This window comes from Carassius carassius, chromosome 34 (genome assembly GCF_963082965.1).
Source record: "Carassius carassius chromosome 34, fCarCar2.1, whole genome shotgun sequence".
Lineage (NCBI taxonomy): Eukaryota > Metazoa > Chordata > Actinopteri > Cypriniformes > Cyprinidae > Carassius > Carassius carassius.
This window is the reverse complement of record NC_081788.1, coordinates 30,274,113-30,290,405: the sequence shown is the minus strand read 5'-3', so window position 1 is coordinate 30,290,405 and position 16,293 is coordinate 30,274,113. Positions and strand designations below refer to the sequence as shown.

The window sequence follows — 16,293 nt, the reverse complement described above, 5'->3', positions numbered from 1 at the left end:
AATGTAGCATTGTGTCGCTTGCTCACCAGTGGATGCTCTGCAGAGAATGGGTGCCGTCAGAATGAGAGTCCAAACAGCTGATTAAAACATCACAACAATCCACAAGTGGTAGAGCGGGGCACAAAGTATACAGGGTAAAAAGTAACAGACTTTTTAGATAGTTGCACTGGGTCAACCATGACGTGCTTCCGGGCTTTTCACCACACTATCAGCAGATGTCTTCCCACCATCTTTCAAGAGATTTCGGCAAAGTTTGGATGAGAACCACAGGAGAAACTCTTTCAGCAGCATGCAAGTATTTCTTCTTATAGAACTGTAGTTGTTTTTCGATTTTTTAAAAATGTGTGAAAGTATGTTAGTCCAATCTTACATTACTGTGATTACCGTCTTCTTGACTAAAAGATTGTACCATTTTAAAAGATGAGAAAAACGCTATCGAGCCAGTGCTGAGGTAAACACAACACACTGGGTGTTACAACTAAGCCACACATTGCGTACATCAATTATCGGCTAACACTTGATGCATTTATTTCACAGGGTGAGAGATAGGAGAAGGTCCAAAACTACAGGAGTGACTAGGGAAGTTTTGAGTTTGGTGGCCAGGGAAGTGAAGAGAGGCATGTCCTCAATCAGTGATCAGTAGGGCTGGGACAATAAATCAATGCATTGCCATTCACGGTTCGATTCTGAGATTTTCGTAATGCATCGTGATTCTCTCTCGAATCGATTCTGTGAACATCCTTGTAATTTGCTTTAGTCTTTTCAAACATTATGAATTATTATTTTAGGTTTAAGTGGTGTGTGTGTAAGGAACTGGAAGCAAGCAGAATATGGCTATTTCTAAAGCAAGTAGTGCAATCTGCTGTTAAAAACTAGCTCAGAATTCAAGAGAGAATCACGATGCCTACTGAAAATCTCAGAATCGATGCAGAATCATTTCTCGATTTGTGATGCATTGTTTGTAGCAGCCCTAGTGATCGTATAGTACATGTTAGGTATTGCGCAGTACTTTTAAAGGCAAGCGCGAACAAACATACACAACAATGGTGGAGTATGGGTCTGTTGTTGCTGCTTAAGAGTTTGCTAAAGCTAAAAAGTGTGGATATACTTCACCAATATTACCAACAGTGGAGACGCATCATATACATCATATAATCAAGCCTTCCCTGCAGGTACTGTTTACTAACAAGGTGACAGCGCCAACTACTGGCCTGGCAGACGTAATACAGCGTTTTTGGCTATTTTTGCGGATATGTGTAAATGCAAATCATTTCACCTGCATAGGCCTATCAACAGACACACACATAAATACACACATAGCCTAGGCTATCTACATACATATTTGGGATGCAACATTACATTTAGCATGGCTGATTCATTCAGGATTGAAAAAGATGGTTCTTTATGAATTGTCCATTGGATCATTAGACTTCAATTCGAATCCAAATCCAAAATTTATCAATAAGTCATGCACTCTTAAAAATAGACGAGTTATTTTTTCATGCATTTTTTTGTGTTGTTTTGTGATACATGTGTTAAAAATTAAAAAGTTCAATGCCAATCACATTGCTGCTTGCATCATTTCATGAACCGCTACTCCACTCAAGAGAAAGTTTCTTCACGCTTCAATAAAATTTACAAACCAGATTCCAAAAATGTTTTGGACACTGAACAAATTGTGAGTATAAAAGGAAATGAATTACATTTACAAATCTCATAAACTTATATTTTATTCACAATAGAATATAGATAACATATCAAATGTTGAAAGTTAGACATTTTGAAATGTCATGCCAAATATCGTTTTGGATTTCATGAGAGCTACACATTCCAAAAAAGTTGGGACAGGTAGCAATAAGAGGCCAGAAAAGTTAAATGTACATATAAGGAACAGCTGGAGGACCAATTTGCAACTTATTAGGTCAATTGGGAACATGATTGAGTATAAAAAGAGCCTCTCAGAGCGGCAGTGTCTCTCAGAAGTCAAGATGGGCAGAGGATCACCAATTCCCCCAATGCTGCGGTGAAAAATAGTGGAGCAATATCAGAAAAGAGTTTCTCAGAGAAAAATTGCAAAGAGTTTGAAGTTATCATCATCTACAGTGCATAATATCATCCAAATATTCAGAGAATCTGGAACAATCTCTGTGTGTAAGGGTCAAGGCCGGAAAACCAGACTGGATGCCCGTGATCTTCAGCCCTTATAGAGCACTGCATCACATACAGGAATGATACTGTAATGGAAATCACAACATGGGCTCAGGAATACTTCCAGAAAACATTGTCATGAACACAATCCACCGTGCCATTCGCCATTGCCAGCTAAAACTCTATAGGTCAAAAAAGAAGCCATATCTAAACATGATCCAGAAGCGCAGGAGTTTTCTCTGGACCAAGGCTCATTTAAAATGGACTGTGGCGAAGTGGAAAACTGTTCTGTGGTCAGACGAATCATAATTTGAAGTTCTTTTTGGAAAACTGGGACGCCAGATCATCCAGACTAAAGAGGACAAGGACAACCCAAATTGTTATCAGCGCTCAGTTCAGAAGCCTGCATCTCTGATGGTATGGGGTTGCATGAGTGTGTGTGGCATGGGCAGCTTACACATCTGGAAAGGCACCATCAATGATGAAAGATATATCCAAGTTCTAGAACAACATATGCTCCCATATAGACATCGTCTCTTCCAGGGAAGACCTCGCATTTTCCAACATGACAATGCCAGACCACATACTGCATCAATTACAACATCATGGCTGTGTAGAAGAAGGATCCGGATACTGAAATGGCCAGCCTACAGTCCAGATCTTTCACCCATAGAAAACATTTGGCACATCATAAAGAGGAAGATGCGATAAAGAAGACCTAAGACAGTTGAGCAACTAGAAGTCTGTATTAGACAAGAATGGGACAACATTCCTATTCCTAAACTTGATCAACTTGTCTCCTCAGTCCCCAGACGTTTACAGACTGTTATAAAAAGAAGAGTGGATGCCACACAGAGGTAAACCTTTTTGAGATGTGCTGATGCCATGAAATTTAAAATCAACTTATTTTCCCTAAACAATACTGTAATGATAAAAACCTTTGTAATCGTCGGGAAGAAGGAGGCGGGAACCGGCGGACAATCAAATAACATTTTAATACAAAATAAACACAAAACAGCACACCAGCCCCTCACGGACGACTGGTGCGCTCAAATAAAAACCAAAACACAACTAAGAGCCCAGGCCTGGTCCTCTCTCGTCCTTCACTGTCGTCGCTCCAGTTTTATATCCTTCCATCTCCTACGTGGGACTCGAGACCGGCGGTGGGTCGCAGGTGTCACTGATTTGCCCAATCATTGCCGGCCTCACTCCTTGTTCCCACGTCCCTCGGCCCGACCCCACTCGCCACAAATACATTTTCTCATTTTAAACAAAGTCGTGCATCTTCGGATGCGGAGCACGCGCAATGTTAAAATGATGTCATTCAGAGTGAGGGAGTATTGCTAGTTTGAAATCTGTTATTGTTAAAAGTGTTTTGTGTTTTATGTTGTTGAAAAAGGGAAAGAAAATCAGTGTTGTACATGATTGTTTTAGGCCTGTAATTGATTGATTATTGAGGTGATGAATGTAGGTCTGTAATTTGTGTGAAAATATTTTTGAAGAATTGAAGGATGACTTGTCATAATATTGTGTATGCTTGTTGCACCAACCTGAGTATTTCCATTTTGAAGTGTTTGAAATATGTTTTAAAAGGGAATGTGAAACAGTACATTTTTGGCTTAGGCCTGTAATTGACTGATTATTGTGTTTATATATAAGTAATAAGCCTGTGGAAATACTTAATGTTATATTACTGTTGAAAATGTTGAATTATAGTTGACAGTTTGTATAGTTATATACTATTTGTATAGTTAAATATTTTGCTAGTGCTAACAGGCAACAAAGAATCTCAAAGTAGAACCTTGTTTTTCATAATGTTTTTGCAAGTGGTAGATCGGTTTACATTTGGACTTTGGATGTAATCTTAGGCTTGAAAAGGTTGGTGACCACTGGTCTAACTCATAGTGTAAAATAGTCTAACTGATTGCTTTTAGCTGCCCATAACTCCTGGTCTAGGATCTGTTTTCTTTGTAATAATAGCATGACGAAATCTATTTGGAAAATAATCCAGTGTATCTGCCCTTCTGTTTTGGAAAGTGTCACATGATTTTACAAAGCATTTTCACAGAGGTGAGCAAAGTAGCCAATCACAGACATATTTGTTTACTTCTACAAAGCATTGTGTTTAGGTTGGAATCCTGAGTTCAATCATGCTCATAACTTCATAGAAAATGAATAAAAAAAATTCAAATGTCATCCTGTAGACATTTTAAGTGAGTAAAAACACATTGTGTAGACACATTGGTTAACTTTGTGAGGTCATGATGAATGGGTGACCTTTTTGAAAAATTTAAAGGGAGCGCTCTTTCCATGCTGTATACCAGTGGTTCCCAATTCTGGTCCCGGAGAACCTCTAACACTGCACATTTTAGATGTCTCCCTATTCAGACGCACCTGATTTAACTCATCAACTCATTGGTGAAAACTCCAAGACCTCAAATTTGTGCATCAGATAAGAGAGACACCAAAAACGTGAATGGTTTGAATGTAGCATTCATCTCATACAACCCCAATCAAACACACCTGAACAAGCTAATCAAGGCCTTCCATTCAGATTACTAGAAAGCTACTGGCAGGTGAGTTTGATCAGGGTTGGAGTTGACCTGATCTCCTTGGATCTTTAAAACCCCATTTACAGAGGATGCTGTTACAACAACACATTTATTTGTTTTAGTTTTATGCGCTTTGGCTATATTTAGCTATCTGCTCCTTCTGATACGCCAATTCAGACCATTTTCCAGCAGAGCCCATTGTGAGATCGTAGGCTGGGAGGATGACAGCTCGAATGTATTGCTCATTTGGTGCAGTTTTATTGTGTCTGTTTGGAAACTTGAACATAACCGATGCTACTCTAGGTGAGATGATCTGTCGGCTTCATTTACACAGCCTGTAGAAACCCCAAAAATAAGTGACCCTTCGTCTTTGTGTGTAGGATAAGGAATGGGTAGTAGATCTTTTAAAATGCTTGATTTGAAGCAGATAAATGTTATATTGTGTTAAGGCATTGGCAATCTGCTGAGGCTGAAAGAGTTGCTGTCCCATCGAGGATGTTCTTCTGATAGACACTGCTCTGGAAGACAAGACTGCTCTGGAAGACAAGACTGCTCTGGAAGACAAGACTGCTCTGACTGCTCTCGATTTCAATGTGATCGTGTTTCCAGTGAGCCTGGTTCAAGTGAGTTTCCATTTAAAATAGATGCTTGGGTCCTCCAAAAAAAAAATCTAATACATGTGTGGGTTTTTTATTTTATTTTTATTTTTTTCTCGTTAATTTTAATGATGAGAATTATTACATTTTGCCTTCTGTTACTCTTGTCTAGAGTAGGTTTGAATTTCTCCTTTTAGGGTAGTTTAAAACACTGGATGGCTTTACAAAATACACTGGAATAATTCTTGGAATAAAATTCACTCCGTGGCATAAGTCTTCTGCTGTATATTGACATGGGCATGGCATACAGTCTATGCGCATCAACTAAAGCTGACTGTCTGTGTCCATGCAGTGAAACCAGGTCAATGTCCTGACCCGAAGAACATTCCACTGTCTGCTAAAAACTGTGTCCATGATGGCCAGTGTCCTGCCACACAGAAATGTTGCCCAACCACCAGTGGCCATGCATGCAGTGAACGAAGCGGACAGGGCCAGGGAAGCGGCCAGGGCTCCGGTAGCGGCCAGGGACGCGGACAGGGAGGCGGCCAGGGTGCCGGAGGCGGCCAGGGCACCGGTAGTGGACAGGGAGACGGCCAGGGCGCGGGTAGCGGCCAGGGTGCCGGCCAGGGCCAGGGAAGCGGCCAGGGTGCCGGCCAGGGCCAGGGAAGCGGCCAGGGTGCCGGCCAGGGCCAGGGAAGCGGCCAGGGTGCCGGCCAGGGAAGCGGACAGGGCCAGGGTGCCGGCCAGGGAAGCGGCTATGGTCAGGGAACTGGTAGTGGACAGGGAGTTGGTCAGGGAAGTGGCTATGGTCAGGGAACTGGTAGTGGACAGGGAGTTGGTCAGGGAAGCGGCTATGGCCAGGGAACTGGTAGTGGACAGGGAGTTGGTCAGGGAAGCGGCTATGGCCAGGGAACTGGTAGTGGACAGGGAGTTGGTCAGGGAAGCGGCTATGGCCAGGGAACTGGTAGTGGACAGGGAGTTGGTCAGGGAAGCGGCTATGGCCAGGGAACTGGTAGTGGACAGGGAGTTGGTCAGGGAAGCGGCTATGGCCAGGGAACTGGTAGTGGACAGGGAGTTGGTCAGGGAAGCGGCTACGGTCAGGGAAGCGGCTACGGCCAGGGATCTGGTAGTGGCCAGGGAGTTGGTCAGGGAAGCGGCTACGGCCAGGGAACTGGTAGTGGACAGGGAGTTGGTCAGGGAAGCGGCTACGGTCAGGGAAGCGGCTACGGCCAGGGAACTGGTAGTGGACAGGGAGTTGGTCAGGGAAGCGGCTACGGTCAGGGAAGCGGCTACGGCCAGGGATCTGGTAGTGGCCAGGGAGTTGGTCAGGGAAGCGGCTACGGTCAGGGAAGCGGCTACGGCCAGGGAACTGGTAGTGGACAGGGAGTTGGTCAGGGAAGCGGCTACGGTCAGGGAAGCGGCTATGGCCAGGGAACTGGTAGTGGACAGGGAGTTGGTCAGGGAAGCGGCTACGGTCAGGGAAGCGGCTATGGCCAGGGATCTGGTAGTGGCCAGGGAGTTGGTCAGGGAAGCGGCTACGGTCAGGGAAGCGGCTACGGTCAGGGATCTGGTAGTGGCCAGGGAGTTGGTCAGGGAAGCGGCTACGGTCAGGGATCTGGTAGTGGCCAGGGAGTTGGTCAGGGAAGCGGCTACGGTCAGGGATCTGGTAGTGGCCAGGGAAGCGGTCCGTGATGTGGTCAGGGAAATTGTGGTCTTTGAAACTTTACTTGGCATTTTGCATAACGCCTACTGGAGATCTTTTCAATTCAGTGCTGTGTTCATAAGAATTTTTCCCTTTTTGCTACAACATTTCAGAAAGACTGTATCTCTCCTGTATCGCCTCCTTCCCTTAAATAAAAAGAAAATTGCTTGATTGTAAGTTGTGGTGTTTGACTTTCTCACATAACCCAGTTCTGGCATCAGTGCTTTGTGTAAGTTCCTCTCCATGAGACCTGGACATTTGCAGTATTAGACTTATTTATTTATTTTTTTTAACAAAATATACCACATGTCATGGGGACTCAAATGGCACCAGCTCTTTTCCACACCTTCTGCAAACTTTTTTTAAACAGTAAAGTTCAGATGGATGATGGTTGTAATGGGGGTATAATCGATTACAGTGACCTTCAGCAGGGTTCGAAATGACTTGGGACTCTTGGGGGGTCCCCTAAAATTTTATTAATTAGCAAACAAATGTATGATCAAAAAAGAGAAAGGTAATCGAAGCCCTCACCCCGCTGCAAATATCTAGATACATCCCCGACCCACCCATATAGACACAGAGTAAAATTAAATTCTGAAAAACTATTACTTCTTGCTTTACTACTCCTTCCAATACTTCCCGAAAACAATTTCCCCTGATGATTTGAGTAGCTCTTTTTGTAAAGTTCTAGGATGATTGGGGTAATTTCCGTTTTCTTTCTCCGACTGCGTTTATGGGGAAACTCGTTGAGACGGGCACTTTGACTTCTTTTTTTCTGACACCTCGTTCATTTTTTTTCCATTCAAACACCGATAAGAAAGACAAGGGAATTCGGTGTTCACGAACTTCTGTCTGCGACTTTGTGGCTCTGTGCGCCGACAGACCAATCTACAGTTGTGGCCAAAAGTTTTGAAAATTACATCAATATTAGTTTTCAAAAAGTTTGCTGCTAAACTGCTTTTAGATCTTTGTTTCAGTTGTTTCTGTGATGTACTGAAATATAATTACAAGTACTTCATACGTTTCAAAGGCTTTTATCGACAATTACATGACATTTATGCAAAGAGTCAGTATTTGCAGTGTTGGCCCTTCTTTTTCAGGACCTCTGCAATTCGACCGGGCATGCTCTCAATCAACTTCTGGGCCAAATCCTGACTGATAGCAACCCATTCTTTCATAATCACTTCTTGGAGTTTGTCAGAATTAGTGGGTTTTTGTTTGTCCACCCGCCTCTTGAGGATTGACCACAAGTTCTCAATGGGATTAAGATCTGGGGAGTTTCCAGGCCATGGATCCAAAATTTCAACATTCTGGTCCCCGAGCCACTTAGTTATCACTTATGCCTTATGGCACGGTGCTCCATCGTGCTGGAAAATGCATTGTTCTTAACCAAACTGTTGTTGGATTGTTGGAAGTTGCTGCTGTTGGAGGGTGTTTTGGTACCATTCTTTATTCATGGCTGTGATTTTGGGCAGAATTGTGAGTGAGCCCACTCCCTTGGATGAGAAGCAACCCCACACACGAATGGTGTCAGGATGTTTTACTGTTTGCATGACACAGGACTGATGGTAGCGCTCACCTTTTCTTCTCTAGACAAGCCTTTTTCCAGATGCCCCAAACAATCGGAAAGCGGCTTCATCAGAGAATATGACTTTGCCCCAGTCCTCAGCAGTCCATTCACTATACTTTCTGCAGAAGATCAATATGTCCCTGATGTTTTTTTTTTAAAGAAGTGGCTTCTTTGCTGCCCTTCTTGACACCAGGTCGTCTTCCAAAAGTCTTGGCCTCACTGTGCGTGCAGATGCGCTCACACCTGCCTGCTGCCATTCCTGAGCAAGCTCTGCACTGGTGGCACTCCGATCCCGCAGCTGAATCCTCTTTAGGAGACAATCCTGGCGCTTGCTGGACTTTCTTGGACGCCCTGAAGCCTTCTTTACAAGAATTGAACCTCTTTCCTTGAAGTTCTTGATGATCCTATAAATTGTTGATTTAGGTGCAATCTTAGTAGCCACAATATCCTTGCCTGTGAAGCCATTTTTATGCAACGCAATGATGGCTGCACGCGTTTCTTTGCAGGTCACCATGGTTAACAATGGAAGAACAATGATTTCAAGCATCACTCTCCTTTTAACATGTCAAGTCTGCCATTCTAACCCAATCAGCCTGACATAATGATCTCCAGCCTTGTGCTCGTCAACATTCTCATCTGAGTTAACAAAACGATTCCTGAAATGATCTCAGCAGGTCCTTTAATGACAGCAATGAAATGCAGTGGAAAGGTTTTTTTGGGATCAAGTTAATTTTCATGGCAACGAAGGACTATGCAATTCATCTGATCACTCTTCATAACATTCTGGAGTATATGCAAATTGCTATTATAAAACTTAAGCAGCAACTTTTCCAATTTCCAATATTTACGTAATTCTCAAAACTTTTGGCCACGACTGTACAACCAAACACCAAATTGGTCTATAATTTTTCTCTAAACAAATGTAAAAAAAAAAAAAACTCAGTTTTTGCTGTTGCACTCTATATATCAATTGTGATTTATGAAAATAAATTAACATTTTTCTTTATTATTTTTTGGGGGGGGGGGGGGGGGGGAGCTTGCAGAAAATATTTTTGTGTAAATTATCCTATACTTTACCTTGGTAGACAATTATCTTTATTTAAAATGTTTCAAGTCGTATGACTTTTCATTTTGTTATAATGGGAAAAATCATATATACACATCACATAAAAAAACATGTATGTATATATAAAAATACCATGACAGCTGCGCGGGCAGGGCGGGCAGGGAAGTGGCCAAGGCGCCGGTAGCGGACAGGGAAGCGGCCAGGGCGCCGGAAGCGGACAGGGAAGCGGCCAGGGCACCGGAAGTGGCCAGGTCGCCGGTAGCGGCCAGGGAAGCGGCCAGGGCACCGGTAGCGGCCAGGGAAGTGGCCAGGGCGCCGGAAACGGACAGGGAAGTGGCCAGGGCGCGGGTGGCGGCCAGGGAAGCGGCCAGGGCGCGGGTGGTGGCCAGGGAAGCGGCCAGGGCTCCGGAAGCAGACAGGGAAGTGGCCAGGGCGCCGGTAGCGGCCAGGGAAGCGGCCAGGGAAGCGGCCAGGGAAGCGGCCAGGGCGCCGGTAGCGGTCAGGGAAGCGGACAGGGTGCCGGAAGCGGACAGGGAAGCGGCCAGGGCGCCGGTAGCGGATAGGAAAGCGGCCAGGGCGCCGGTAGAGGACAGGGCGCCAGTAGCGGCCAGGGAAGCGGCCAGGGCGCCGGTAGCGGACAGGGCACTGGTAACGTCCAGGGAAGTGGCCAGGGCGCCGGTAGCAGTCAGGGAAGCGGCGCCGGTAGCGGCCAGGGAAGCGGTTACGGCCAGGGTCAAGGAGTTGGCCAGGGAAGTGGTTACGGCCAGGGTAGCGGTAGCGGACAGGGAAGCGGCCAGGGCACCGGTAGCAGACAGGGAAGCGGCCAGGGCACCGGTAGTGGACAGGGAAGCGGTTACAGCCAGGGTCAAGGAGTTGGCCAGGGAAGCGGCTTCGGTCAGGGAAGTGGCTACGGCCAGGGTCAAGGAGTTGGACAGGGAAGCGGTTATGGCCAGGGTCAAGGACTTGGCCAGGGAAGCGGCTACGGTCAGGGAAGCGGCTACGGCCAGGGTCAAGGAGTTGGCTAGGAAAGCGGCTACGGCCAGGGAAGCGGCTACGGCTAGGGTCAAGGAGTTGGCCAGGGAAGTGGCTATGGCCAGGGTCAAGGAGTTGGCCAGGGAAGCGGCTACGGCCAGGGTCAAGGAATTGGCCAGGTAAGCGGCTACGGCCAGGGTCAAGGAGTTGGTCAGGGAAGCGGCTACGGTCAGGGAACTGGTAGTGGTCAGGGAAGCTGCTATGGTCAGGGAACTGGTAGTGGCCAGAGAAGCGGCTACGGCCAGGGTCAAGGAGTTGGTCAGGGAAGCAGCTACGGTCAGGGAACTGGTAGTGGCCAAGGCGTGGGTCAGGGAAGCGGTTATGGCCAGGGTCAAGGAGTTGGCTGGGGTAGCAGTCAGTGATGTGGTCATGAACAGTGATGTGGTCATGAGTGATGAACTGGTCTTTGACACTTTCATAGGAATTTTGCATAACACCTACTGGATCTCTTCAATTCAGTTCTTTATTCTTGTGGATTTTCTCCCCCTTTTTGCTACAACAGTTCAGAAAGACTCTGTCTCTCTGCCTCCTTCCCTTAAATAAAAAGAAAATTGCTTGATTGAAAGTTGTTATCATTTGGCAATTAATCCAAGATGGCGCCGCACATGGCTGCTTCAGTGCTTGGCTCTCCAGTGTTTGTACTGTTTTTGTTCGTTTTTCCTGTTTTTTGTTTAACAAACACGATCAGTTTCACCAGGGATGAACTGCTGAACATTCGGCAGAACACACCACATGATATTTTTCCGGATTTATATTATACAGACGTTTTACTGAACATTGTTATCGGAGGAGCAGCGGCGCTGATCAAGCGCTTCAGGACGCGCAGACGGGGAAAGCGAGCGGGAGCGCTCGTCAGACTCAGGAAGCGCGGATTTCGAACGCCGTTGCCTAGCATCCATCTCGCAAATCTCCGCTCTCTACCCAACAAAACGGACGAACTCCTTCTGCTCTCTCGGACAAATAAGGATTTCTCTCACTCTGCTGCTCTGTGTTTCACGGAAACCTGGCTGAATGACGCCATACCGGACAGCGCACTCCATCTGCCGGGCTTTCAGCAGTTTAGAGCGGATCGTGACGCAGAATCAACGGGGAAATCGCGCGGCGGCGGGACATGCTTTTACATCAATGAACGGTGGTGTACAGATGTAACTGTGTTAAAGAAGATGTGCTGTCCTGATCTAGAAACGCAGTTTATCAACTGCAAGCCGTTCTATTCGCCGCGGGAGTTTCACTCGCTCATTCTGGTTAGTGTTTACATTCCACCTCAAGCGCATGTGAGCTCAGCTTTACAGAAACTCGCTGATCAGATCACAGACACAGAACAACAACACCCGGACTCTGTTTTAATCATTCTTGGGGACTTTAATAAAGCCAATCTCTCCCGTGAACTGCCAAAATACAGACAGCATGTTACCTGTCCCACCAGAGACAGTAATATACTGGATCACTGTTACACCACAATAAAGGATGCATATCACTCTGTTCCACGAGCAGCTTTGGGACGTTCTGATCACTGTCTGGTTCATCTTATACCGACCTACAAGCAGAAACTTAAATCTGCTAAACCTGTAGTAAAGACTGTGAAGAGATGGACCAGCGAAACAGAGCAGGATTTACAATCTTGTTTTGACATCACAGACTGGAGCGTTTTTGAAGCTGCTACCACCGATCTGGACGAACTCACAGAGACTGTAACATCCTATATTAGTTTCTGTGAGGATATATGCATTCCTACCAGGACTTATTTAACATTCAACAATGATAAGCCATGGTTTACAGTAAAACTCAGACACCTTCGTCAGGCCAAAGAGGATGCCTACAGAAATGGGGACAGGGTCTTGTACAATCAGGCCAGGAACACACTGAACAAAGAGATTAGAGCGGCTAAAAAGACCTATGCTAAAAAGTTGGAAGACCAGTTTACTTCCAACGACTCTACTTCAGTTTGGAGAGGACTGAGAGCCATCACAAACTACAAGACACCATCCCCTTGCACTGAGGCTAATCAACGACTTGCTAACGACCTGAATGAGTTTTATTGTAGATTTGAAACCCCCAACACCCACTCTGACCATCTCCCTACACAACCATTAACACCTCCTGCAATCCCCCTCTCCATACCTCCTGCTCTTCAAATCTGTGAAGATGATGTGCGCCAGGTCTTCAAGAAAAACAAAAGAAGAAAAGCACCAGGCCCAGATGGCGTTACACCAGCCTGTCTGAAAATCTGTGCTGACCAGCTGGCCCCCATCTTTTCACAGATCTTCAACAGATCTCTGGAGTTGTGTGAAGTGCCTTCCTGCTTCAAACGCTCCACCATAATCCCCATTCCAAAGAAACCCAAGATAACAGGACTTAACGACTACAGACCTGTGGCTCTAACGTCTGTCGTCATGAAGTCGTTTGAAAAACTGGTTCTGGCTTATCTGAAGGACATCACTGGACCCTTACTGGACCCCCTGCAGTTTGCGTACCGAGCAAACAGGTCCGTGGATGATGCAATCAACATGGCATTGCACTTCATCCTGCAACATCTGGACAAAACAGGGACTTATGTGAGGATCCTGTTTGTGGACTTTAGTTCGGCTTTCAACACCATCATCCCAACAACCCTCCAAACCAAACTGACCCAGCTCTCTGTTCCTAGCTCTATCTGTCAGTGGATCACCAGCTTTCTGACAGATAGGCAACAGTTAGTGAGACTGGGGAAATTCATGTCAAACAGCTGCTCCACCAACACTGGTGCCCCTCAGGGATGTGTTCTCTCCCCTCTGCTCTTCTCCCTGTACACCAACGACTGCACCTCTAAAGACCCCTCTGTCAAGCTCCTGAAGTTTGCAGACGATACTACAGTCATCGGCCTCATCCAGGACGGTGACGAGTCTGCTTACAGACAGGAGGTTGAGCAGCTGGCTGTCTGGTGCAGTCTTAACAACCTGGAGCTGAACACGCTCAAAACAGTGGAGATGACTGTGGACTTTAGGAGAAACCCCCCTGCACTTTCCCCACTCACCATCATGAACAGCACTGTGGCTGCAGTGGAGTCATTCAGATTCTTGGGAACCACCATCTCTCAGGACCTGAAGTGGGACAATCACATTGGCTCCATTGTGAAAAAAGCCCAACAAAGGTTGTACTTCCTTCGCCAGCTGAGGAAGTTTAACCTGCCACAGGAGCTGCTGAAACAGTTCTACTCAGCCGTCATTGAGTCAGTCCTGTGTACTTCAATTACTGTCTGGTTTGGTTCAGCTACAAAATCAGATATCAGAAGACTACAGAGAACTGTTCGGACTGCTGAAAGGATTATTGGTGCTCCCCTGCCCACCCTCCAAGAACTGTACACATCCAGAGTGAGGAAAAGGACTCAGAAAATCACTCTGGATCCCTCACATCCAAGTCACCCCATCTTTGAACTTTTGCCATCTGGCCGGCGCCTCAGAGCCGCAAATACAAGAACAGCAAGGCACAAGAATAGTTTCTTCCCCCAGGCAATCTACCTCATGAACAGTTAAATGTTTCCCACTTAAACGTATGCTTATGCAAAAATGTGCAATATCCTTATATTTATTTGTTACCCCTCCATCCTAGAACATTCCTGCATCTCACTCAATCCTATTCCATTATCATTTATAGCACAATTGTTTATACACTTATTTATTTGCCAATTTGTAAATCTCCTGTAAATTTTTTTTTTTTTTTTTTTTTTGTCTGTGTGTTGTTGTCTCTGTTTACTGGAAGCTTATGTCACTAAAACAAATTCCTTGTATGCGCAAGCATACTTGGCAATAAAGCTCTTTCTGATTCTGATTCTGATTTCTGATTGACTTTCTCAACATAACGGAGTTCTGGCATCAGTGCTTTGTAAGTTTCTTTTCATGAGACCTGGACACTTGGTGTCTTGGCCCATTTTACACAAAATATTCCACTTTATGTCATGGGGACTCAAATGGCACCAGCTGGTTTCTGCACCTTCTGCAAACAGGTTTTTTTTTTTTTCAAACCAAGCCTATGAATGCCTGAGGTTAGGATCTCATTAATTCTGCCAAAATAAAACTTCCAGTGATGGAGAAGAGCATGCTTTTGTGCATTTGCATTATAAATCAGTGTCATGAGCCTTTTGCACATGCTTAAAGCAAACCAGTAAAGTTCAGATGGATGATGATTGTAATGGGCAAGGCAGCAACGTAATGACATCATATAATTCAAATTATCTGCATAGCATGTGTGAAAGACTCCAATGCAAATATGAAGTAGTAATTTTATGACGAATGAATCTTTTAAGTGAGTATAATCAGCTGTGTCATATGGTATTCAAGACTACACAACATTATTATACTCTCTTTAGCTTTACATGATTATTATTGAAAATGATCTGATGAATGAGTGACCGTTTTTGATAAATTTAAAGCTCTTTCCATGCTGTATACCAGTGGTTCCCAATTCTGGTCCCGGAGAACCTCCAACACTGCACATCTGCACCTCCAACGGTGCAGAGTTTGGCTCCAACCCTGATCAAAGTCACCTCCATGTGATTTTCTAATGATACCAAAAACACTGATTAGCATGCTCAGGTGTGTTTGACTAGGGTTGGAGCCAAACTCTGCACCGCATTGGCCCTCCAGGGCAAGATTTGAATAGCCCTGCTCCAAGACCTCAGATGTGTGCATCAGAGAGGGCTTTCACACTGGCAGTTTAGTGCGGACGCACTAAAGGGCACGGTTCGAATGAAAAATCGCTTATGTGAACGCTGTCATCGGACCCTGGTGCACACTGGAGTACCGAACCCGAGACTACCTGAAGAAGATGGTCTGAGTTTGGTTGCTCCTGAACTGTGGCACGGTTTGTGTGAATGTGCAAGCAACATGGATTCGGGTGCACACTTGTTCAGGAAGTAAAGTATCCTGCGCATGCGTAACACTGTCGATATGATTGTTTCCTCAACATACGAGAGAGCCGAGGTTGATTCCACACACTCCTAAAAGTCAAAATTAAATAAATTAAAATTAAATAATTAATGTATTATTATGCTGTGCATAATAGCACCAAAATAGCGAAAAAAATTATGCAACTATGCTCAGTCGCGTTGTGTTCTTCATGCGTTTTCCGTGTGCGTTTGCGATGACGTAAGGTGACTGCAAACGCACCTGGGTTTGATACAACTATTAAGTGTGAAAGCAGACCACGCTGCGGGCGGCGCCAGGAACAATCGCATTTGGACCTCAGCAAACGAGTCCAGTGTAAAAGCCTTCAGATAAGGCCCTGTCCACACGGACATGGGTATTTTTATAACCGTGACTTTTTTTACGCGGTTCGGCCTTTCGTCCACACGAAAACGCAGTTTCAGGGCACCGAAACCGAACATTTTTGAAAACTACGGCCAGGGTGAGCATTTTCAGAAACGCCGGTTGCAGTGTTGTCGTGTGGACAGTATAACCGGGGTTTTTGCCTTGCGACGTCAGAGTGTGCGCCGTTATCCGCTGTGTTTGACGTCAGATTGTGCGCTGCTGACTGCTTCTGATTGGCCAAGGTGACTTTACAATTTGGGTTATATCGCCGCCTGCTGGTGTGGCATGCTCTTGACAGCGCTTGATAGCATGTTTTGGCGTTTTCATGTGGACAGGATTTTT

General features: G+C 45.4%; 1 protein-coding gene across 1 annotated transcript; it reads left to right on the top strand.

Annotated features, from left to right (window-relative positions):
- The first annotated feature begins 5,271 nt into the window (after nucleotides 1–5,271).
- Nucleotides 5,272–7,171, top strand: LOC132115057 (fibroin heavy chain-like). Its single transcript, XM_059523465.1, has 4 exons — nucleotides 5,272–5,323; nucleotides 5,649–6,058; nucleotides 6,110–6,134; nucleotides 6,294–7,171. Coding segments are annotated over exons 1-4 (1,131 nt in total). The 5' UTR covers nucleotides 5,272–5,322; the 3' UTR covers nucleotides 6,989–7,171.
- Nucleotides 7,172–16,293: the final 9,122 nt, after the last annotated feature.

Bases quoted from the DNA above. Each gene is read 5' to 3' on its own strand.
- LOC132115057 (XM_059523465.1), top strand. The intron at 6,059-6,109 runs CAGGGAACTGGT...GGCTATGGTCAG, and splicing joins GCCAGGGAAGCGGCTATGGT to GGAACTGGTAGTGGACAGGG. The intron at 6,135-6,293 runs GTCAGGGAAGCG...AGGGAAGCGGCT, and splicing joins TGGTAGTGGACAGGGAGTTG to ATGGCCAGGGAACTGGTAGT.